Source organism: Mustelus asterias, chromosome 12, assembly GCF_964213995.1.
Source record: "Mustelus asterias chromosome 12, sMusAst1.hap1.1, whole genome shotgun sequence".
Classification (NCBI taxonomy): domain Eukaryota; kingdom Metazoa; phylum Chordata; class Chondrichthyes; order Carcharhiniformes; family Triakidae; genus Mustelus; species Mustelus asterias.
In genome coordinates, this window is record NC_135812.1 from 2,601,590 (window position 1) to 2,627,471 (window position 25,882).

Genomic DNA, 25,882 nt, shown 5'->3' on the forward strand with positions numbered 1-25,882 from the left:
AATGGGAAACTACTATGGGTGTTTTTTACCAAACTTGTCGATGTTATTGCCTCCTTTGCAATTTCTGCCAAAGAAACACCAGTGTTGGTTTCGGAAACTCCCCAGAGAGAAACTTTCAACCGAGTAAAACATTTGCTGCATTCTTCAAATTGTTAGAACGTTTCGCCCCAATCTGAGAAGTTGGTGTTAACCTGCGATGTGTTGGTGCAGTGCTGTCCCATGAGATGGACAACGGATCTGAAAGGCCAGTAGCCTTTGTCTCAAAAACCCTCAGAGGCTGAAAAAGGCGACTCACAAATTGAGAAAGAAGGATTGTCAACAGGTTTTGGTGTCAGGAAATTCCACCAGGACTTGTCTGGGAGTCACTTCCCCACCGTCTCTGACCACAAACCACTCTTGGGCCTTTTTAAAGAAGACAAGGCTATTCCACCAATCACATCGGCAAAAATTCAGCATTGGGCGTTAATCCTCTCTGTCTATGAATATACATTCACGCACTGACCCCGAACACACAACGCGAATACACGGAGCTGCTTACCTTTACAAGAAAATCTTACAGCTGCTCGAGTACCACAGGAAGTTGGCATGATGTTGAACTTTTCGGACATGTTGCCAGTCTGGGTGAAGCAAATCAGGGTCTGGACCAGTTGGGATCCACTTCTCTCCAAGTGAGATAAGGTACTTCCAGGTTGGGCCAATGAGCCAGTTTCTGAAGAAATGAAACCATTGGTTACCCACAAGGATGATTGGAGTTGTCAGGATGGGATCATACTCTGGGGAGCAAGAGTAGTCGTCCCTGTACCAGGCAGAGAGCCGCTTCCAATGGAATTACACAGAGCTCATCTGGGCGGCTCATAGAGGGAGATGCTCACCAGAGGTTGTGTAGTGATCTGGCATTGGTGCCATCATCGAGAGTCTAGTCAAGCACTGTGACAATCGTTACCCGCTGCAGCCCCACTGCACCCTTGGGAGTGGCCTGGCTGGCCATGGGTACGGGTCCGTGTTGACTATGTTGGTCCACTCACGGGCACAATGTTTCTGCTCATTGTTGATGCACCCTCTATGTGGACGGACGTTCCTGAGGTGAAGTCTCTGCATCGCATGCTACCATTGAAAGATTACGCCAATGATTTTCCATCCATGGAATACCTGATGTCATAGTGTCTGACACGAGGGCTGAGTTTCAGAATGTCACTGCCCTCAATGGTATTGAGTACATTACGACTGCGCTTTATCACCCAGAATCCAACGGACTAGCTGGATGATTCATCCAAACCTTTTAGTCTGGCCTAAAGAAGCAATCAGGAGGAATCCTGGAGACCAGAATCTCACCATTCCTTCTGGGCTCCTGGTCCACCCCACACACAACAACAGGAGTCCTTTCAGCAGAGTTGTTAATGAACCAGCGCCTCAGAACCAGACTGAGCTTCATGTTTCCAAATTTGTCAGGGAGGGGAGAGGCCAGCCAAAGCAGCCAGAAGACAAACCATGATTCATGTCTGTCAACACGGTTATTTATGGTGGATGACACCGTTTATGTGAGGAATTTTGGGAGTGGGTCAATTTGGGTCCCTGGAATCGTCTCCAAAACTGGACCCATCTCAAGTAGACGTAGAAGGAAAGATCGTCTGAGAACACAGACCATTTGAGAAACGGAGAGTTGTCCCAGCAGCCAGTTTTGCCATCTGGAAATGTTGCCGACTGTTTTAGCGTTGAAGCATCTCATCGTCCTGTGGTAGACACTGCTGACGTCGCCATGGAAACAGATAGAACTGAACTGCCTGTGCCTGAAGAGGCGCCTGTCACTGTGATTCCTGTGGGAGCGTCCCCGACAGGGGAATTACGCTGCTCCACAAGATTCAGAAACCCCTGAAAGATTACATTTTTAATTAGTTAAATCATGTACTAAATGTCTAATTATCTTGGAGTGTGTAAATTGAGTATTGAGATTTGTAAATAAGGACTCAGAGGGGGTGGGATATGGCGATTTGTCGTGGACTTGTAGCATGGTTTATTGTGTGAGGGTTCAGCGTGTCTCCCACTTGGACGTCGCAGTGAAATCCAAACTACTTGTTTCCAGAAAACTTCCAGCAGGCTGAGTTGATTTCTCGCGGCAGTTTATCAGTGTAAAGAGGTTGTAGGGAAAGCACAGATCTGTCCATTAGCGATGACGACCAGTCAATACTTGATAAGGACATCAAAAGGGTAAAGGAACAGAATCAAAACTTGAGTCTCTGAGCAATCTTGTTTGTATTTATCACAAGTCTTTATGTTTACCCAAGTATTCAGATCAGAGAAAAAGAAAATATAAATCACCAAGGAATTAAGAAATCTGATCCAGCACAGCTGCTACAGAATATAATAATCTGATAAATCATTATGGAATATCTCACTGACAGGTGAAGAGATAAGAGGGACTAAGATTCCTCCACTTAACTGTGGAATCTATTACACAGAAGAGGCCTTCAGTATGCAGGTTTATGTTTCATTCCAGCCATTCCAGGTTTCCTGAATCACTCTAGGCCACCTATGGGGTTTTTGCAGACACGAAGCTCCAGTGATGTTTCTGCTCTAACTCACAACACCAAACAACAGAAAAAGGGTAAATTAGAGTCCACATTTCCCACCTGGTCCTCCTGATGTTTTCTAGAGATTTGAACCTGCTCTCAACATGCTGACCAACTCAACTCCGCCTCTGGCAAAGAGTCATCCAGACTCGAAACATTGGGCAGAATTTTACGAGATTGATTCTAAGTGTCCAGCTTGCGTGAAAATGGGATAGTTCCTGGTCTGTTTTTTGGGTAAGTTTTCACACCCAATCTTATGCACTTAGTCGAGACCACTTTTTCAGCGACTGTTTCTAGCTGTTGCAGGCAGTGGGTGGGGCTTAATTTGCCAGCCAGCCTGTAGAGAGAGCTACTGCACATGTGCAGCCCTCTGATTCTGCACCTGCTCAATGGCAACAGCAGAGCGCAAGCAGCCTCAATCAGCTCCCCCCCCCCCCCCCCCGCCCGCCTCATCGCAATTGCACGGCCCCACGCAGATCGTGAGCCCCACAACACATGGGCATCTAGCCCCCGCCACCCAGACCAATCGGGCACCCCATCCAATCCTGTTGCAGAGTGTGCAGCGGGACCCACTGGGCAGTGCCAAAGTGCCTGCTGGGCAGTGCCAAGGTGCCAGGCTGGCACTACCCAAGGGGCATCCCCCTTGTCCTCAGCCTTCCCCGGGGCCATCTATGGCCTCCAGTTCCACTGGCGAGGCCAACAGGACAGCTCCCCATTCATGTGGAGCAGGTGTTTTCCTTGCCGGAGAGAACCTGTCCCTATGAGGCCATAAAGGCAAGTGAGCCCGAACGATTGAGCGCCAGGCTCACTAAACACATTGAAATTAATATTTAAATATGTTTAAATTAATCAGCCTCTCGCCCATTTTTAGTGAGAGGCTGACCTCACCAGAAATCCGGTTCTCGCAAGGTCGCGAAAGTCGTGAAATTGGGCGTGATCTGATTTCTCAGCTCTCGCGCAATGAATGGGGTGAGCTGGTAAAATTCCACCTATTATCTCTGGGATTTTGCAGCATTTTCATTTCTGTTTCAACTGCAACATTGTCAGGATAACAAAGAGTTCCGAGTCACTTCAGAGCTCACTCAATACTGCCCACCAACACAACACAGTACTGACCCTCTGACAGTGCGGCACTCCCTCAGCACTGACTCTGACAGTGTGGCACTCCCTCAGTACTGACCTCTGACAGTGCGGCGCTCCCTCAGTACTGACCTCTGACAGTGCGGCGCTCCCTCAGCACAGACCTTCTGACAGTGCGGCGCTCCCTCAGCACAGACCCTCTGACAGTTCGGCTCTCCCTCAGTACTGACCCTGTGACAGTGCAGCACTCCCTCAGTACTGACCCTGTGACAGTGCGGCACTCCCTCAGCACTGACCCTGTGACAGTGCGGCACTCCCTCAGTACGACCCTCTGACAGTGCGGCTCTCCCTCAGTACTGACCCTGTGACGGTGCGGCTCTCCCTCAGTACTGACCCTCTGACAGTGCGGCACTCCCTCAGCACTGACCCTCTGACAGTGCGGCACTCCCTCAGTACTGACCCTCTGACAGTGCGGCACTCCCTCGGCACTGACCCTCTGACGGTGCGGCACTCCCTCAGTACTGACCTCTGACAGTGCGGCGCTCCCTCAGCACTGACCTCTGACAGTGCGGCGCTCCCTCAGCACAGACCCTCTGACAGTGCGGCGCTCCCTCAGCACAGACCCTCTGACAGTGCGGCACTCCCTTAGTGCTGACCCTCTGACAGTGCAGCACTCCCTCAGTGCTGACCCTCTGACAGTGCAGCACTCCCTCAGCACTGACCCTCTGACAGTGCAGCACTCCCTCAGCACTGACCCTCTGACAGTGCAGCACTCCCTCAGTGCTGACCCTATGACAGTGCAGCACTCCCTCAGTACTGACCCTCTGACAGTGCGGCACTCCCTCAGCACTGACCCTCTGACAGTGCGGCACTCCCTCAGCACTGACCCTCTGACAGTGCGGCACTCCCTCAGTACTGACCCTGTGACAGTGCGGCGCTCCCTCAGTACTGACCCTCTGACAGTGCGGCACTCCCTCAGTACTGACCCTGTGACAGTGCGGCGCTCCCTCAGTACTGACCCTCTGACAGTGCGGCACTCCCTCAGTACTGACCCTGTGACAGTGCGGCATTCCCTCAGTACTGACCCTCTGACAGTGTGGCACTCCCTCAGTACTGTCCCTGTGACAGTGCGGCATTCCCTCAGTACTGACCCTCTCACATTGCGGCGCTCCCTCAGTACGACCCTCTGACAGTGCGGCTCTCCCTCAGTACTGACCCAGTGACGGTGCGGCTCTCCCTCAGCACTGACCCTCTGGCAGTGCGGCTCTCCCTCAGCACTGACCCTCTGACAGTGCGGCACTCCCTCAGCACTGACCCTCTTACAGTGCGGCTCTCCCTCAGTACTGACCCTCTTACAGTGCGGCTCTCCCTCAGTACTGACCCTGTGACAGTGCGGCTCTTCCTCAGTACTGACCCTGTGACAGTGCAGCACTCCCTCAGTACTGACCCTCTCACATTGCGGCGCTCCCTCAGTACTGACCCTCTGACAGTGCGGCACTCCCTCAGTACTGACCCTTTGAGAGTGCGGCACTCCCTCAGTACTTACTCTCTGACAGTGCGGCACTCCCTCAGTACTGTCCCTCTCACAGTGCGGCACTCCCTCAGTACTGACCCTCTGACAGTGCGGCACTACCTCAGCACTGACCCTCTGACAGTGCGGCACTCCCTCAGCACTGACCCTCTGACAGTTCGGCTCTCCCTCAGTACTGACCCTGTGACAGTGCGACACTCCCTCAGTACTGACCCTGTGACAGTGCGGCACTCCCTCAGCACTGACCCTGTGACAGTGCGGCTCTCCCTCAGTACGACCCTCTGACAGTGCGGCTCTCCCTCAGTACTGACCCTGTGACGGTGCGGCTCTCCCTCAGCACTGACCCTCTGGCAGTGCGGCTCTCCCTCAGCACTGACCCTCTGACAGTGCGGCACTCCCTCAGCACTGACCCTCTTACAGTGCGGCTCTCCCTCAGTACTGACCCTCTTACAGTGCGGCTCCCCCTCAGTACTGACCCTGTGACAGTGCGGCTCTTCCTCAGTACTGACCCTGTGACAGTGCAGCACTCCCTCAGTACTGACCCTCTGACAGTGCGGCACTCCCTCAGTACTGACCCTCTGACAGTGCAGCACTCCCTCAGTACTGACCCTGTGACAGTGCGGCACTCCCTCAGTACTGACCCTCTGACAGTGCAGCACTCCCTCAGTACTGACCCTCTGACAGTGTGGCACTCCCTCAGTACTGTCCCTGTGACAGTGCGGCACTCCCTCAGCACTGACCCTGTGACAGTGCGGCTCTCCCTCAGTACGACCCTCTGACAGTGCGGCTCTCCCTCAGTACTGACCCTGTGACGGTGCGGCTCTCCCTCAGCACTGACCCTCTGGCAGTGCGGCTCTCCCTCAGCACTGACCCTCTGACAGTGCGGCACTCCCTCAGCACTGACCCTCTTACAGTGCGGCTCTCCCTCAGTACTGACCCTCTTACAGTGCGGCTCTCCCTCAGTACTGACCCTGTGACAGTGCGGCTCTTCCTCAGTACTGACCCTGTGACAGTGCAGCACTCCCTCAGTACTGACCCTCTGACAGTGCGGCACTCCCTCAGTACTGACCCTCTGACAGTGCAGCACTCCCTCAGTACTGACCCTGTGACAGTGCGGCACTCCCTCAGTACTGACCCTCTGACAGTGCAGCACTCCCTCAGTACTGACCCTCTGACAGTGTGGCACTCCCTCAGTACTGTCCCTGTGACAGTGCGGCACTCCCTCAGCACTGACCCTCTGACAGTGTGGCACTCCCTCAGTACTGTCCCTGTGACAGTGCGGCACTCCCTCAGTACTGTCCCTGTGACAGTGCGGCACTCCCTCAGTACTGTCCCTGTGACAGTGCGGCACTCCCTCAGTACTGACCCTGTCACAGTGCCTCAGAGCTGCTCCACAGTTAACTTGGACTTTGTGCTCGAACCTCTGAAGTGGAAATTAATTCCCCAAACGTTCCAACTTGCAGGTGAGAGAGACTCATCAGAGCACGGCTGCTGTTAATATCAAGTTAATATTCCTGTCATAAGATTTCTACAAAGCCGTTATGTGTCAAGACATGTTGTAAATCTAGAGACAGTGAGAAAATGTGCAGCGACCTCACTCATTCGCTGAGTGCCAGGGGCCAGAACGTTAATCTGTATCTAATGTGGCCTGTTTGAACAATGGCTCAGCATTGTCACCACAATGTACATTCACTCTGATCCTGTAACATGTGTCAGTGTGAATGTTGCCATCTGGATGTGCTGGGCATTGCAGCTTTAAGTATCGGATAATTACTCGAACTGCTACATGGAATTAATCAGCATCCACTCCTCTGGCTATTCTCTGAAATTACTAACAAATTATTAACTCAGAATATTGCATCAACCCTGCTTCAGCTGCAGCTCAAAGTGACAGGTCTGTCACACACACGCTTCACATTGAACAAGTCGGACAAGAGGGAAGTTAGTCTGAGCAGCCTGCAGTCAGGTCCAGTGTCACCAGCTGAGTTACCACACTGAATGAATGAAGGGCCCAGCGGGAATTACAGATCGTTGCCAACACACAAATCCAACTGGACCTGAAAAGAGGTCCACAGTCATTACGTTCATGAATGTACAACATGTGTATGTGCCCTCTCCACATAAGGAATAAAACATTAGTTACTCCTTCCTTCTGACTTTTAAAGAACTTCCTGGGAAAGTGGAGTTCAGGCTTGTTTCCTGACTGTGAGCTGGTTTTCTATCTGTTACTCCAAGGCAATCGAGTCTGACATTTTGTCACTCTCAGTTGGAGGTTCCTGAGTTGGGCTGATGTTAATGTAAATGTTTTAACACGAAATTCACTCACTTCAGCAGATAATCGTCCTGATTTCCCCAAGACTTTGTATCATGTTAACAACAACAGACATAGCACCAAGGGAATGGGAGAGTGTCTTTCTTCAGAATGTAGACAAATAGCATCAATGCATTTAAGGGAAATCTTACACAGGAGGGAGAATTAAATAGAATGATGCACTGATGGGGTAAGGTGAGATAGGATAGGAGGAGACTGGAGTGCGGCATACAGAATGATGTAAAGTCTGCTAAAACATCCCAAGATGCTTCTCAGGAGCATTATCAAAACATTTTGACACTGAGCTCCATAAAGAGCAATTAGGATACAAGATCAAAGCTTGAGGCAGATGTTAAGGAGCAGAGTGTGCTCAGAGTGATGTAGAGGATGGAATTCCAGAGCTTGGTAATTTGGTAATTGGGTGGAATCTTTTAAGTGACAAAAACGGTTGACGCAGGAAGGGCCGTGGATGTTGTCTATATGGATTTCAGTAAGGCATTTGACAAAGTCCCACATGGCAGGTTGGTTAAGAAGGTTAAGGCTCATGGGATACAAGGAGAGGTGGCTAGATGGGTAGAAAACTGGCTTGGCCACAGGAGACAGAGGGTAGCAGTCGAAGGGTCTTTTTCCGGCGGGAGGTCTGTGACCAGTGGTGTTCCGCAGGGACCTCTGCTATTTGTGATATATATAAATGATTTGGAAGAAGGTGTAACTGGTGTTATCAGCAAGTTTGCGGATGACACTTAGATGGCTGGACTTGCGGATAGCGATGAACGTTGTCGGACAATACAGCAGGATATAGATAGGCTGGAACATTGGGCGGAGAAATGGCAGATGGAATTTAATCCAGATAAATGCGAAGTGATGCATTTTGGAAGAACTAATGTAGGGGGGAGTTATACAATAAATGGCAGAGCCATCAAGAGTATAGAAACACAGAGGGACCTAGGTGTGCAAGTCCACAAATCCTTGAAGGTGGTAGCACAGGTGGAGAAGGTGGTGAAGAAGGCATATGGTATGCTTGCCTTTATAGGACGGGGTATAGACTATAAAAGCTGGAGTCTGATGTTGCAGCTGTATAGAACGCTGGTTAGGCCACATTTGGAGTACTGCGTCCAGTTCTGGTCGCCGCACTACCAGAAGGACGTGGAGGCTTTGGAGAGAGTGCAGAGAAGGTTTACGAGGATGTTGCCTGGTATGGAGGGTCTTAGCTATGAGGAGAGATTGGGTAGACTGGGCTTGTTCTCCCTGGAAAGACGGAGAATGAGGAGAGACCTAATAGAGGTGTACAAAATTATGAAGGGTATAGATAGGGTGAACAGTGGGAAGCTTTTTCCCAGGTCGGAGGTGACGATCACGAGGGGTCACGGGCTCAAGGTGAGAGGGGCGAGGTATAACTCAGATATCAGAGGGAATTTTTTTACACAGAGAGTGGTGGGGGCCTGGAATGCGCTGCCAAGTAGGGTGGTGGAGGCAGACACGCTGGCATCGTTTAAGTCTTACCTGGATAGTCACATGAGCAGTCTGGGAATGGAGGGATAGAAACGAATGGTCTAGTTGGACCAATGAGCGGCACAGGCTTGGAGGGCCGAAGGGCTTGTTTCCTGTGCTGTACTGTTCTTTGTTCTTTGTTCTTTGGGGTTCAGGCAGCTAAACGCATGGTCGCCAATGATGGAGCGATTAAAATTGGGATGAGTGAGTGGGCAGAATTGGATGAGCACAGATATTTTGGAGGGTTGTAGGGCTGGAGGAGATTAGAAATGTGGAGAGCTGAGGTCATGGAGGGATTTGCAGAGACGCATGAGAATTTAAATATCAATGCGTTGCTTAACTGAGAGTCAGCGTATGTCAGTAAGCGCAGAGAATAGGTGAACAAAAACCTGGCAAGTATTTACTTACTGCTTTGAGGGAAAAATAATCTGCATCAATATTATTGCTGATGACAGGACGGCCCAATGACTGCTCTGCAACTGAATGGAATCGACCTTCTAATGAAAACAACTCCAATCTTTCAGATATTTGCAATTGTTTTCCCAATCAGTTTGGATTTACTGGCACCTTCCGAATCAATCTGATCTCAACCGTCTCATCATGGAGATTTTCTTTTAAAAGGTGCCCGATTTCTAAAATGTTAGGTTCCATTTGAAAAACTCACAAAAGGCAAAGTCTCCGTTCAAAAGACATAACCAAAATTTATTTTAAATACAAAAAGAAATCATACAGGACAGACAATACATTATAGGAGGCCTTCAGCGGGTCCACCAGCCCAGGTTCAGTGCTGTGAAACCTCTCCAAAGACCTAAGGCACTCAGCCAAAATACAGAACAATTATACCTTTTGTTACCTAAGAGACACCGCCTTATTAGCTTAGATTCGATTTCATTTAGTATTAACATGTCAGTCCAATACAAGACAGATTATCTCAGTTAATTGCAATATGCCACTCGATATAATGATATTTCATTTGTCCATTTAATTCCAAACATCTTCCCATTTGGCTAAACCCAATTCCTGGTTGCTATGTAGTTAAGGACACTTCCATAGCTGAATCTTTCCCACAGGCACATTGCCAAGATAGAGAGATATGTGTCGTTCTGGACCCTAGAAAGACACTTTCTTGTGTCTGGACAATGCATGCCACGATAATGTTACAATAATAATATCAATCATGTCTCACAAATTTGATTAAGTTTTTGAAGGGGTAACCAAGAAGGTAGATGAGGGCAGTGCAGTTGATGTTGTCTACGTGAACTTTAGCAAGACCTTTGACAAGGTACCGCATGGTAGGTTGTTTCAAAAGGTTAAATCTACGGGATCCAGGGTGAGGTAGCCAAATGGATACAAAATTGGCTTGATGACAGAAGACAGAGGATGGTTGTAGAGGGTTGTTTTTCAAACTGTAGGTCTGTGACCAGCGGTGTGCCTCAGGGATTGGTGTTGGGTCCACTGTTATTTGTCATTTATATTAATGATTTGGATGAGAATTTAGTAGGCATAGTAAGTTTGCAGATGACCACCAAGATTGGTGGCATAGTGGACAGTGAAGAAGATTATCTCGGATTGCAACGGGATCTTGATCAATTGGGCCAGTGGGCTGACGAATGGCAGATGGAGTTGAATTTAGATAAATGCAAGGTGATGCATTTTGGTAGATCGAAGCAGGGCAGGACTTACTCAGTTAATGGTAGGGCTTTGGGAAGAGTTATGGAACCAAGAGATCGAGGGGTACATGTTCATAGCTCTTTGAAAGTGGAGTCACAGGTGGACAGAGCGGTGAAGGAAGCATTCGGCATGTTTGGTTTCATTGGTCAGAACATTGAAGTGGAGATGCCGGTGTTGGACTGGGGTGAACACAGTAAGACATCTCACAACACCAGGTTAAAGTCCAACAGGTTTATTTGGTAGCAAAATCCACTAGCTTTCGGAGCGCTGCTCCTTCATCAGGTAAGTGGGAGTTCTGTTCACAAATAGGGCATATAAAGACACAAACTCAATTTACAAAATAATGGTTGGAGTGCGAATCTTTACAGGTAATCAAGTCTTAAAGGTATAGACAATGTGAGTGGAGAGAGGGTTAAGCACAGGTTAAAGAGATGTGTATTGTCTCCAGCCAGGACAGTTAGTGAGATTTTGCAAGCCCAGGCAAGTCTTGGGGGTTACAGATAGTGTGACATGAACCCAAGATCCCGGTTGAGGCCGTCCTCATGTGTGAGGAACTTGGCTATCAGTCTCTGCTCAGCGACTCTGCGTTGTCGTGTGTCGTGAAGGCCGCCTTGGAGAACGCTTACCCAAAGATCAGAGGCCAAATGCCTGTGACCACTGAAGTGTTCCCCAACAGGAAGAGAACAGTCTTGCCTGGTGATTGTCGAGCGGTGTTTATTCATCCATTGTCATAGCGTCTGTGTAGTAAACCACTGTTATCTGTTATCTGTAGTGGTTAACCACCGTAGTTAGTATTTCTCAGAACCTGTATATGTGGCACATCCCTGTCGGTTCCGCCCAAGTCTCCTCCTCCTGGTCTGGGTATAAAGACGGTGGCTCCTCCCCCCTTGCTCTCAGTTCAGACCAGATCACCGACAGGGATGGCTCCAAGTTCTTGCGAATAAAAGCCTATTTGTCTTGCTCACAACTAGTCTCGGCTCGATTGATAGTGCATCAGTGTGCATGTTCTCCCCAATGTACCATGCCTCGGGACATCCTTTCCTGCAGCGTATCAGGTAGACAACGTTGGCTGAGTTGCAAGTGTATGTACTGTGTACCTGGTAGATGGTGTTCTCACGTGAGAACACCATCCACCAGGTATACGATACATACACTTGCAAGTCGGCCAACGTTGTCTACTTGATACACTGCAGGAAAGGATGTCCCGAGGCATGGTACATTGGGGAGACCATGCAGACAACTCGACAACGGATGAATGAACACCGCTCGACAATCACCAGGCAAGACTGTTCTCTTCCTGTTGGAGAGCACTTCAGCGGTCACGGGCATTCGGCCTCTGATCTTTGGGTAAGGTCAAGGTGGCCTTCATGACACATGATAATGCAGAGTCGCTGAGCAGAGACTGATAGCCAAGTTCCGCACACATGAGGACGGCCTCAACCGGGATCTTGGGTTCATGTCACACTATCTGTAACCCCCAAGACTTGCCTGGGCTTGCAAAATCTCACTAACTGTCCTGGCTGGAGACAATACACATCTCTTTAACATGTGCTTAACCCTCTCTCCACTCACATTGTCTATACCTTTAAGACTTGATTACCTGTAAAGATTCGCATTCCAACCATTATTTTGTAAATTGAGTTTGTGTCTTTATATGCCCTGTTTGTGATCAGAACTCCCACTTACCCGATGAAGGGGCAGCGCTCCAAAAGCTAGTGGCTTTTGCTACCAAATAAACCTGTTGGACTTTAACCTGGTGTTGTGAGATTTCTTACAGAACATTGAATACACGAGTTGGGATGTCTTGTTGAAGCTGTACAAGACATTGGTAAGGACACATTTGGAATACTGTGTACAGTTCTGGTCACCCTATTATAGAAAGGATATTATTAAATAGAAAGAGTACAGAAGAGATTTACTAGGATGCTACCGGGATTTGATGGTTTGAGTTATAAAGAGGGGCTGGATAGACTGGGACTTTTTTCTCTGGAGCATAGAAGGCTGAGGGGTGATCTTATAGAGTTCTATAAAATAATGAGGGGCACAGATCAGCTAGATAATCAATATCTTTTCCCAAAGGTAGGGGAGTCTAAAACTAGAGGCCATAGGTTTAAGGTGAGAGGGGAGAGATACAAAAGTGTTCAGAGGAGCAATTTCTTCACACAGAGGGTGGTGAGTGTCTGGGACAAGCTGCCTGAGGTAGTAGTAGAGGCAGGTACAATTTTGTCTTTTAAAAAGCATTTGGACAGTTAAATGAGTAAGATGGCTACTGAGGGATATGGGCCAAGCGTGGGCATTTGAGACTAGCTTAGTCATTTTTTAAAAAGGGACAAGTTGGGCCGAAGGGCCTGTTTCCATGCTGTAAACCTCTATGTCCCGGGACAAACTATTTGTCCGGGACTGGAAACTTCTAATGCTTATTTCTGCTGACTAATGAATTCCCAACTCTAAACTTCTAACCTTACCATTACATTTTGCAGCATTCGCATTTTTGACTGAGACAAACAATACATTTATATTTAAAATACATTGAATACTTCAATATATACTTTAAAATCGTGATCATGTCAGTTTAATACTGTTATTGCATTCACATATGAGCAAACTGTTAACATTAACTCATTAGATAGAATCATTTAACTCATTTTAGCTACTCTGTCACTATAAGACTACATCTGTCTGTAAATATAACTAGCTAATTTAAAATTCCCTTCCACACCTCTCTATTCTCAATATCCTTGCTATTGTGCAGAGCCCAGAATGGCACAAAGTGATCCAATGATGGCCTTACTAAATAAACTCAGTGCCACCCCCACATAAATATAAAGAATTCTCTATTGAGACTGTGCTAGTTTTATAGGGTTAATGTTGCCCAACAGAACCTAAAACATTATCCATAACAAGCCTCTGATTTACATTTTACCCAGAGGATGGTGACGGCCTGGAATGCGCTGCCTGGGAGGGTTTGTAAGTTTATTTATTAGTCTTGTAGGCTTACATTAACACTGCAATGAAGTTACTGTGAAAATCCGCAAGTCGCCACACACAATAGAGGGTCAGACAGTCAGATCAGATGTTGCCCTCAGTCGCCCATTGGACCTGTAGTTGGTGAGTTTTGCCACACCCAGGTTCACCTCCTCCTCCTTTCACACCGCTCTCCGCACCGGGAGTCTGTGGATCGGTGGCGTGTGGCTGAGGTACAAACAAAACCGTCACAAAAGATTTTTAAATAACTAAAAAGGCGGCGCAGTCTAACACAACCTATAAACACATACCCCACAGACTCCACACGACCGCAAACGGGGCAGCTTTCTTGAGAGCCTGTGAACCGGTGCAGTTCATGGTTATGTGGGACTGCTGTGTGCAACACCCTCCATCCCTGGTGCCTGATGTTAAAGGGGGGAGGATCCCTCTATTGAGCAACCTCCACTCTGATTTCCCAGTGCACTGTGCTGTCACTCTCAGCACTCTCCCAACTGATCGCTGGCCCCGACTGCCCCGCCCCACACCCCAGCCATTCGCTGTCCCAAAGCCATTCCCCCCCCTCCCCACCTCCCAGCCATTCGCTGTCCCAAAGCCATGCCACCACCCACCTCCCCCCCCCCCCCACCCCCCCCACCCCCTCCTCCAGCCGATAGCCGCCCCAATCCTGACTCCACGGCTGATCGCTGACCTGGCCAATCCCTGATACAGAGCACCTCATCTCTACAGTGCTCCCCATCCCCTGTCTCCCTATTATGGCCCTACACCCCATCCCCTTGGCACTGCCCAGTGCCCGGTGGGTAGTAGTGCCAGGTTCCTAGGCTGGCACTGCCCAAGGGGCACTGTCTGGCCCTGACCCTGATCACCCGGGGGCTTCAATGGCCTCCAGTCCCACCAGTGAGCTAGTAAGGACAAGTAGGCCCAGAAGATTGTGTCCGGGCTCACTAATATTTAAATTGGGTACTGAATATTTAAATCAGCCTCGCACCCTTCCCGAGAGAGCAATGGAGCTTTCTGGTGCCTTCTAGGCCAACCTGCAGCAGGTCCGCCCACAAAACTCTATGGGCATTCTCGCTGGATGGATCCGGAGAGAAAAGGGCCAGCAGTGTAAAGAATGGCTGACGGAGCACGTGTCATTCCCCCCGCCCCTCCCCCCCGACACCAGGGCGATTGTCCCAGCTTCATCCCATTATTGGCCTGGTTTCCTCATGTGCCAGCATTGAGGCTGGGATGATGCTGTTTTTGCCGTATTTGTGATGTTGGAGCTTTACACACATGTATAAACTCACTGAGTTCTCCTGTTCATTCTGCCCAACGGCAATCTCCGCCATTCCGGTGACCCCGCCCTCCCTCCCTCCTCCCTCCCTCCCTCCTCCCTCCCTCCTCCCTCCTCCCTCCCTCCCATCTCCCTCCCTCCCTCCTCCCTCCCTCTGCTGAGCTGAAATCTTTGCGTCGGGTAGGTCACCACAATCACCACCTGCTGGTGGCACAGGGCAGAGTGAGGGCAGGACTGAGGGCTGCTGCGATGTTAAAGTGTCTTCATTCCCTCTGAGCTTCAATATACTGAATATTACAGAGGACCAGCATCCCTTGTGGAACTGGTGTCGCACAGTCACAAATCCTCAGAATGGGGGAGGCAGAAACTGCTGAAATAAATATTTATCCTTTTTGCAGACTGCGCCAGACGGCTGGAAAAACTCCGTGCGACACAACCTGTCTCTGAATAAATGTTTTGAGAAAGTGGAGAACAAGTCTGGAGGAGCATCGAGGAAAGGCTGTCTGTGGACCCTGAACCCCAGTAAGATCCAGAAGATGCAGGAAGAGCTTCACAAGTGGAGGCGGAAAGATCCTGGTGCTGTCAGGAAAAGCATGGCGAAGCCAGGCAAGTGGGTAGCGGCTTGTTGGCCATCGCAGTCAACCCAGCAACTTGCTTCGTATAAAATGTGGGCTCACATAGAAATATAGAAACTTGGAAAATAGGAGCAGGAGTAGGCCATGTATTACGATCATGGCTAATCGTCCAACTCAATAGCCTGATCCCGCCTTCCCCCCACCATATCCTTTGATCCCTTTCGCACCAAGTGCTCTATCTAACTCCTTCTTGAAAATAGCCAATGTTTTGGCCTCATCTGCTTTCCGTGCTAGTGAATTCCACAGGCTCATCATTCTCTGGGTGAAGAAATTTCTCCTCACCTCTGGCCTGAAACGTTTATCCCGTATCCTCAGACTGTGACTCCTGGTTCTGGACTCCCCACCATCGGGAACATCCTTCCTGCATCGACCCTGTCTAACACTGTTAGAATTTTATATGTTTCTATGAGATCCCCCCTCATTCTTCTGAACTCCAGTGAATATAATCCTAACCGACTCAATCTCCCTCATTCGTCAGTCCCGCCATCCCCGGAATCAGTCTGGTAAACCTTCGCCGCACTCCCTCTATAGCAAGAACATCCTTCCTCAGATAAGGAGACCAAAACTGCACACAATACTCTAGGTGTGGCCTGACCAAGGCCCTGTATAATTGCAGCAACACATCCCTGCTCCTGTACTCAAATCCTCACGCAATGAAGGCCAACATGCCATTTGCTGCCTTTACCGCCTACTGCACCTGCGTGCTTACCTTCAGTGACTGGTGCACGAGGACACCCAGGTCTCATCTCACATTCCCCTCTCTCAATCTTTAACCATTCAGATAATAACCTGCCTTCCTGTTTTTGTTACCGAAGTGGATAAGCTCACATTTATCCACATTATACTGCATCTACCATGCATTTACCCACTCACTCAGCCTGTCCAGATCACGCTGAAGCATCTCTGCATCCTCCTCACAGCTCACCCTCCCACCCAACTTTATGTCACATGCAAATTTGGAGATATTACATTTAGTTCCCTCTTCCAAATCATTAACATGTATAGGGAATAGCTGGGGCCCTAGCACTGATCCCTGCAGTACCTAACCAGTCACTGCCTGCCATTCAGAAAATGACCTGTTTATTCCTACTCTCTTTCTTGTCTGCCAACCAGTTTTCTATCCATCTCAATCCACTACCCCCAATACCAGCTTGCCTTCATCGATAAGCTGACAGAGGCTGCCAAATCTGCTGGACAAATCCAGAATTTCCTGTTTTCATTTCAGATGTTCAGCATCTGCAGCATTTTACTTTGCTGAAGAATGATTTGCATTTCTATAGCACCTTTTATAAAGTCAGCCTATCCCAACATGCTTTAGAGGTGCTGAGGTTTATACTCCCTGTTGTAAAGTAGTATTGAGTAGACAGTTGGCACTGAGAGTGAGCCAGAGTGAGCAGTGAGTGACTGGGCACTGGGAGTGAGCAGTGAGTGACTGGACACTGGGAGTGAGCAGTGAGTGACTGGACACTGGGAGTGAGCAGTGAGTGACTGGGCACTGGGAGTGAGCAGTGAGTGACTGGACACTGGGAGTGAGCAGTGAGTGACTGGACACTGGGAGTGAGCAGTGAGTGACTGGGCACTGGGAGTGTGCAGTGAGTGACTGGACACTGGGAGTGTGCAGTGAGTGACTGGACACTGGGAGTGAGCAGTGAGTGACTGGGCACTGGGAGTGTGCAGTGAGTGACTGGACACTGGGAGTGAGCAGTGAGTGACTGGACACTGGGAGTGAGCAGTGAGTGACTGGACACTGGGAGTGTGCAGTGACTGATTGGACACTGGGAGTGAGCAGTGAGTGAGCAGTGAGTGACTGGACACTGGGAGTGACTGGACACTGGGAGTGAGCAGTGACTGATTGGACACTGGGAGTGAGCAGTGAGTGAGCAGTGAGTGACTGGACACTGGGAGTGAGCAGTGAGTGACTGGACACTGGGAGTGAGCAGTGAGTGACTGGACACTGGGAGTGTGCAGTGACTGATTGGACACTGGGAGTGAGCAGTGAGTGACTGGACACTGGGAGTGTGCAGTGACTGATTGGACACTGGGAGTGAGCAGTGAGTGACTGGACACTGGGAGTGTGCAGTGACTGATTGGACACTGGGAGTGAGCAGTGAGTGACTGGACACTGGGAGTGAGCAGTGAGTGAGCAGTGAGTGACTGGACACTGGGAGTGACTGGACACTGGGAGTGAGCAGTGAGTGAGCAGTGAGTGACTGGACACTGGGAGTGACTGGACACTGGGAGTGACTGGACGCTGAGAGTGACTGGATGCTGGGAGTGGACACTGGGAGTGAGCAGTGAGTGACTGGACACTGGGAGTGTCTGGACACTGGGAGTGAGCAGTGAGTGACTGGACACTGGGAGTGACTGGACACTGGGAGTGAGCAGTGAGTGACTGGACACTGGGAGTGACTGGACACTGGGAGCGAGCAGTAAGTGACTGGACACTGGGGGTGACTGGACACTGGGAGTGACTGGACACTGGGAGTGACTGGACACAGAGTGAGCAGCGAGTGAGCAGTGAGTGACTGGACACTGGGAGTGACTGGACACTGGGAGTGAGCAGTAAGTGACTGGACACTGGGAGTGACTGAACACTGGGAGTGACTGGACACTGGGAGTGACTGGACACTGGGAGTGACTGAACACTGGGAGTGACTGGACACTGGGAGTGACTGGACACTGAGAGTGACTGGACACTGGGAGTGACTGGACACTGAGAGTGAGCAGCGAGTGAGCAGTGAGTGACTGGATGCTGTGATTCGCACGGTGTAATATTAATAAATTAAATTCAAAATTATTTTGACAGATGAACTGGAAAGATTGATTGGAGAAAAACCTGATAAAACAAAATCTTCAATGATGGTGTCATCGTCTCTCTATCCACAATCCACATTGTCTCCTCTACATCACCAAGATCAGTCACACTCCCAACAACTGGGACACTTCCAAATTGCAGGCGTAATTCCCCACCCTCAACTTCAGCCGTACAGTGAGTCGAGAGTGCCAATAAACACTAACCAGGATTGCTCACACCATGCATTAACACAACCTCCACTCTGTCAGCCTCATCTCTACAGACAAACCAGAGCACAATCCAACCCCACGCAAGATTCGTCTGTCCCAGGACAGAAACTAGCAGTCCACAAAATCCCTGACATCAGCAGCCAGCTGTTTCCAGAGAATTCCCTGGCCAAGGATATACATGACATCCTTGTGGAGGGAGATATCAGCACTGATATTGATGCACTCAATCCTAGTCTTGTCGACTTTGAACTTCAAGGTAAGCCTCTCATCTCCAGCTGTTAATTGATCTCAATGGGAATGATAGTAGAAACTATAGATAATCTCTCAATGGTCCCAGTCTGGGACTAGAATAACTCTTCCTGATCACTGGCCAGTGAATAATGCTGTACTCCAGGTCAGAAACTCCAAGGTGTTTTATGAAGTCAGCCTAGACCATAGGTTTTGCACTTTGAATTTGACACGGGTAAGCATGAGATGTTTCACTCCAGGTACGATTCAAGCGACCCACGAGAGAGCTTTTATCAAACAAAGTTTATTTCAGAACACAGTTAAACTATAATAAGAAGATTAGCAATAAATTTTACCAATTACAAAAACACAATGATAACATTGTATAAACCTTAATAGCTGAGAATACTGTTCTAGGCTTAGCACAGAAAGCAAGTATGCTTCCATGATGCTGGATTTTGCAGCTTTGCAACACCTGCTGTGAATTAATCCTTTGGATATGGAATTGCAATGCTGAGGCTTTTCTCCCCTGGAACTTTCACTACACTTCGAGAGACAGGGACGCCACTTGCCACTAACTTCTAGCGAGCCAGCCGACAAGAGCTGAATTTCTAATACCAGGGAGAGACGCACAAACACTGTTTCAGTCTGCATTCCCAACAGCTTCTGCCAAAGTGAAAGTAAAGACCTGTGGATTTTCTCCTGTAAGAAAAAAAACTGTCCCAAAATACCACCTGATCTGTCAATCAGTTTTCCCCCAACAATTCAAAAAGAGTCATAAAACTCTAGGACACTGCATTAAGCCCAGATTAAAAATAACCAATATGCCCATTATATTGCTTCAACAGACAGCACGGCAATAATACAACAAACCAGGGCCTGCTTAAACAAAACTGCAGAGAAGCAGGATTAAAATACATTTCTTAAAGGCACAGTAGCATCACAGTAGTCACTGGGATTCCAAATCAAATCTCCTCCACCTCCCAATACCCAGTGTCGATGTTCAAGCAGAAAAAGCAGCTCTTTGGCTGAGATTCCGGCAATCGGTATCACCGGCAGGAATTGGGGGAGTCAGGGAAGGGAGTTCCGAGGGGAGGACCGTTGGTAGGAGTTGAAGAAAGGAAGTGTTGAAGTTGTACTTGGATGGATATCCAGAGAACTAATCCCTGTGTAAAGTCCTTCTCAATGCTTGTTCAATACTGGTTCTGTGATATGCTTTGGAGGGTTTTACCATATCAAAGACATTCTCTAGTTGCAAGTTGTTGTTGTAATGCAGCATCCGCACTCAGTCACAAATTGCAAAGTCCAAAATTCTGGCTGGCTATTATAGAGGTGGGTGTAGAGATCGATGATGGAAGGTTATAGATTATACAGGTAGGTGTAGAGATCGATGATGGAAGGTTATAGATTATACAGGTAGGTGTAGAGATCGATGATGGAAGGTTATAGATTATACAGGTAGGCGTAGAGATCGATGATGGAAGGTTATAGATTATACAGGTAGGTGTAGAGATCAATGATGGAAGGTTATAGATTATACAGGTAGGTGTAGAGATCGATGATGGAAGGTTATAGATTATACAGGTAGGTGTAGAGATCGATGATGGAAGGTTATAGATTATACAGGTAGGTGTAGAGATCGATGATGGAAGGTTATAGATTATACAGGTAGGTGTAGAGATCGATGATGGAAGGTTATAGATTATACAGGTAGGTGTAGAGATCAATGATGGAAGGTTATAGATTATACAGGTAGGTGTAGAGATCGATGATGGAAGGTTATAGATTATACAGGTAGGTGTAGAGATCGATGATGGAAGGTTATAGATTATACAGGTAGGTGTAGAGATCGATGATGGAAGGTTATAGATTATACAGGTAGGTGTAGAGATCGATGATGGAAGGTTATAGATTATACAGGTGGGTGTAGAGATCGATGATGGAAGTATTTGTAGCTGTAATAATTATTGATGCGATGTTAATCTTGTGCACCTTAATTTTCATATTATACAGCTGTAGCTTCACTAAAAAGGAGAGAGATTATAACGGGCTCGTTGATATAACTTTAATATGTTACGGCTGAGCGCACAGTCTATTTCCCTAAGCCAGTGTTAAAGGTTAAAATATGCAAAGAGGGTTTGATCCAAGTGCCTTAGTGACTGGCTGAGGAAAATTGTTACTCTGTTTATTCAATCAGACAGACTGCAGCAAATATCACAATCGCTTGGAATACTGATTATTATTCAAATGACTGGACCATGTAGTTACATTCTTAGAACTCTTATTGATATGCAGAGTCGAAACATTAAAGCTATGTATTGAAGATTGAGTTGCAGATGTTAAATTATGTTTGGATTCCTGTCCCTGTTTCCGAAATGAGAACAGTTTGACCTTAATCCATTAATCTTTAACTTGCATTTAATTGTATAGCTTGTCCAGCACGCAAGCAGGCCATTCTGCCCATTTGTTCTGTGCTGGTGTTTCTGCTCCACCTGAGCCTCCTCCACCCCCTCTTCACCTCACCCTATCAGCATTCTCCTGAAATGAAGCTCTGTAATTGGCCTTGGCTATTCTCCTCGGCCATCTCCAGAGCAAGTTCCAATTTCCAGCATTCTTCAGCTAAAGAACATTCTCCAAATTCTGTGTTGAATTTATTAATAACTGTGCTGTCCTTTTAGCCTCTAATTCTGCTCTCCCCCAAAAGTGGAAACATTTTCTCTGGTTTACCCCATCGAACTGCTGCATCATTTTAAAGATCTTTCTCAGGTCACAGGTACAAATAAATAATGAACCTAAATAAACATTCTGTGTCTGAGTTTGCTGCCTTCTGTAAATCTAACATCATTATAAACAATTTTGAACGGATTATTCCAGTAAACCGGAGCACCCGGAGGAAACCCACACAGACACGGGGAAAACGTGCAAACTCCACACAGACAGTGACCCGAAGCTGGAATTGAACCCGAGTCCCTGGCGCTGTGAGGCGTGCGGGCGGCACGGTAGCACAGTGGTTAGCACTGCTGCTTCACAGCTCCAGGGTCCCGGGTTCGATTCCCGGCTCGGGTCACTGTCTGTGTGGAGTTTGCACATTCTCCTCGTGTCTGCGTGGGTTTCCTCCGGGTGCTCCGGTTTCCTCCCACAGTCCAAAGATGTGCGGGTTAAGTTGATTGGCCAGGTTAAAAAAAAAAAAATTGTCCCTTAGAGTCCTGAGATGCATAGGTTAGAGGGATTAGCGGGTAAAATATGTGGGGGTAGGGCCTGGGTGGGATTGTGGTCGGTGCAGACTCGATGGGCCGAATGGCCTCCTTCTGCACTGTAGGGTTTCTATGATTCTATGATTTTCTATGATAAACAATGACACCTTCAATCTGCCACTTCCACTGAGAACATCCATTCCCCCAGGACAGGTGCAGCCGAACCCTGATTCTTCTTAAGAGCTGTTTCCGTTGTGAAGCCAGACTCTGGCCACTTGACCATTGGATTCTCAAAAACATTCAGTAAGGTGCCACACAAAATTAGGGTTCATGGGATTGAAGGTAATATATTAATGTGGATTGAAGATTGATTAACAGACATGAATAGAGTAGGAGTGAAGGTGTGGTTTTGGGATTGGCAGGCTGTAACAAGCAGGGATGAATATTTGACCCATTTACACCCTTTCTATCGCAAAGATTTAGGTGAGGAGCTGAGGCTACTGAAAGTCACGAGGAGGAAAGTAAACTGTTAAAAGGATGTGGGCTTGGGAAAACCCCAACCTGGTCAATTTTACACACCCAGCCCACGTGTGACTTTACACCAGGAATCTAATCTTTTCACAGCGTCCATTTTGCAGTGCGTTTTGTGAATCACAATGGGAATGTGGGTGTAGAGGTGGGTCTGTCATGCCATCCCACCTCCTCAGATAATTCTTGCCACCCCAATGCTCCCAGATCACCCCCTCATCCTCCACACAATCCACATGCTCCTCCAAATACCCCATGCCAGGTATCCTCCATAGTCACTCATCCAGTATGCAGTATATACAGTCCTCAGGAACCAGACAAGTCAAATTGTTGAACAAAAACTAAACCTCTAACAATCTATTGGAATCCTGATTCAAACACAATATTATTGATACTGGAAGGAAAAACTATTTTAATGCAAGAAAAATTGTAACCCTCTAAATGCCTATTAGGTTTGTAAATAAACAAGAAGGCACATCCAAGGCAGACACTCTTGTTACCGCCTCTTAAAAGTTTAAATCGCTCTTAGATCAATATCCATGTATTGAGTTGAGCCATTTACAGTTTTTGAAACTCAATCAAGCATTCATAATAGTTGTAGCTGTCGTGGCAAAAGCTTCCATCCACATTGACTGAAACTGACAGAATAAAGTTTTTTAAGGTTTATTTATTAGTGTCACAAGCCGGCTTACATTAACACTGCAATGAAGTAACTGTGAAAATCCCCTCGTCGCCACACTCTGCTGCCTGTTCGGGTACACTGAGGGAGAATTTAGCATGGCAAATGCACCCTAACCAGTACATCTTTTGGACTATGGAAGGAAACCGGAGCACCCGGAGGAAACCCACACAGACACGGGGAAAACGTGCAAACTCCACACAGACAGTGACCCGAAGCTGGAATTGAACCCGAGTCCCTGGCGCTGTGAGGCAGCTGTGCTGACCACTGTGCCACCGTGTCACACCAAATAGGAGAATAAGAAGGCCTTTGACTATCCCAGCCATTCAATAAGATAATGAATGCACCAAATTCTCCTTCTCACATGATCTCAGCGGGTGGGATTTTCAGGACTTCCTGCCGGTGAGACCTTCCGGTCCCGTTGAAGGTGACCCCCGCAGTGGGGTCCCAGCAGAGAGATGGTGAGCTATACAAAACAGTGCAGACATCTGCAGGACCGGAAGGTCACACTGGCAGCCAATAGTGAGCCGTCTCTGTGGGGGTGGGGGGGGGGGGGGGGGGAGTGTAGGTGGCAGGTGTATGTGGAAAATGCTGCCTTTTCTCTTCATTCCCTTAGTATCCAAAAACCAGTTAAGCTCAGTCTTGAACACACTGATGATGATTGATCATGGACAGGCCTCTGAGTGAAGAAATATTTCTCATCTCATTCCTAAACTGCCAAACCCGTATCCTGAGAGAATGATCCCATCTTCTAGACTTTTCAGTCCTTTAAAAGATCCTCTCTGCATTAACCATGTCAAGCTCCTCATGAACTTTATATGTTTCAATTAGATTACCTCTCATCTTCTAAAATCCAGGGAATGTCGATGAATTCTACTCAACCTCTTCTCATAGGATAGTCCCTTACCTCAGGAACCAGTCTAGTAAATCTTTGTTGAACTCCTCCTAAGCCAAGAAGATCCTTCCTTAGGTAAAGGGACCAAAACCATACACAGTATTCCAGCTGTGATCTTATCAAAGCTCTACACAATTGCATTAGGACTTCCTTACTCTTTTGTTCCAACCTCTTACTATAAAAGCTAATGTAGCATATATCCTGCAAAGGTACGGTACTTTTCCAATTTATCATTATAAAAAGCAAAAAAGGTCCTGCCAGCCTCTGCTGTCATGTTTTGTGCTGTGATTTAAATAGACTGATAGCCTGGCTACTAAAAAAGTTGCAATCAAAAGTTGAAAAAAGTCTTTGCATCTGCTCCCTTCCATTGATTGTCAGGCAGTCTGCTTCAAAATGAATTTGTGACACGGGGTGGCAAGGTGGCACAGCAGGTTAGCACTGCTGCCTCACAGCGCCAGGGACCTGGGTTCGATTCCCGGCTTTGTTCACTGTCTGTGTGGAGTTTGCACATTCTCCCCGTGTCTGCGTGGGTTTCCTCTGGGTGCTCCGGTTTCCTCCCACAGTCCGAAAGACATGCTGCTTAGTGTGCATTGGCCATGCTAAATTCTCCCTCAGTGTACCTGAACAGGCGACAGAGTGTGGCAACTAGGGGATTTTCACAATAACTTCATTGCAGCGTTAATGTAAGCCTACTTGTGACACTAATAAATAAGCTTTAAAATGTACCTGTACAATCAGTGGCAGAACATTGGTGCTGACTTTTTGTACTAAGTGCAGTCTGGGAATGAGCACAGTCTGGGAATGAGCACAGTCTGGGAATGAGCACAGTCTGGGAGTGAGTTACAGTCTGGGAGTGAGTTACAGTCTGGGAGTGAGTTACAGTCTGGGAGTGAGTTACAGTCTGGGAGTGAGCACAGTCTGGGAGAGAGCGCAGTCTGGGAGTGAGTTACAGTCTGGGAGTGAGCACAGTCTGGGAGAGAGCACAGTCTGGAGTGAGCACAGTCTGGGAGTGTGTACTGTCTGGGAGTGAGCGCAGTCTGAGAGTGAGCACAGTCTGGGAGAGAGCGCAGTCTGGGAGAGAGCACAGTCTGGAGTGAGCATAGTCTGGGAGTGTGTACTGTCTGGGAGTGAGCGCAGTCTGAGAGTGAGCACAGTCTGGGAGAGAGCGCAGTCTGGGAGTGAGCACAGTCTGGGAGAGAGCACAGTCTGGAGTGAGCATAGTCTGGGAGTGTGTACAGTCTGGGAGTGAGCGCAGTCTGGGAGAGAGCGCAGTCTGGGAGTGAGCACAGTCTGGGAGAGAGCACAGTCTGGAGTGAGCACAGTCTGGGAGTGTGTACAGTCTGGGAGTGAGCGCACTCTGAGAGTTGTGGTGCAGATCGGGAGCTGGTATTGTGTAACCCATTTTACAAAACTAATTGATTTGAAATTCTTTGCAAGTTGGAATGTTGTCGAAAGTTTGGAATGATCGGTGTCTGAACCTCAGCTGGAAAATCACTGATAGTTTCCGCTGCTTTACAAACTGAATCTTTGGTTTAATTGCAGGTAATCTATGGGAGGTGCTGAAGGATGAAAGTTTACCCCCATATCCAGCAACCCCAGTGACAGCAGCTCCACAAAGCCTGTCTTTCTTTCCTTTCTGCTGGAGCAGCTCCCTGCCTGACAGCAATGGAGTCTCTAACTGTGGGAGCAGCCCAGAGCACAGCCTGACGAACCTCCAGCTAACTGGCATCTACACCACCCCTATCACTTTAGACAGGAAAGCCAGCTCCACACCAATAGAACAGGTCTGA

The 25,882-nt window shown here is 48.2% G+C and overlaps 1 protein-coding gene across 1 annotated transcript in view; it reads left to right on the forward strand.

The window, feature by feature from the left end:
- LOC144501856 (forkhead box protein N1-like) overlaps window positions 1-25,882 on the forward strand; it is a 47,382-nt gene extending 21,500 nt beyond the window's left edge. The window contains exons 5-7 of the mRNA XM_078225902.1: window positions 15,308-15,515; window positions 18,351-18,824; window positions 25,635-25,882. Of these exons, the coding sequence (XP_078082028.1) occupies window positions 15,308-15,515; window positions 18,351-18,824; window positions 25,635-25,882 (930 nt within the window). The remainder of the gene's footprint in view (window positions 1-15,307; window positions 15,516-18,350; window positions 18,825-25,634) is intronic.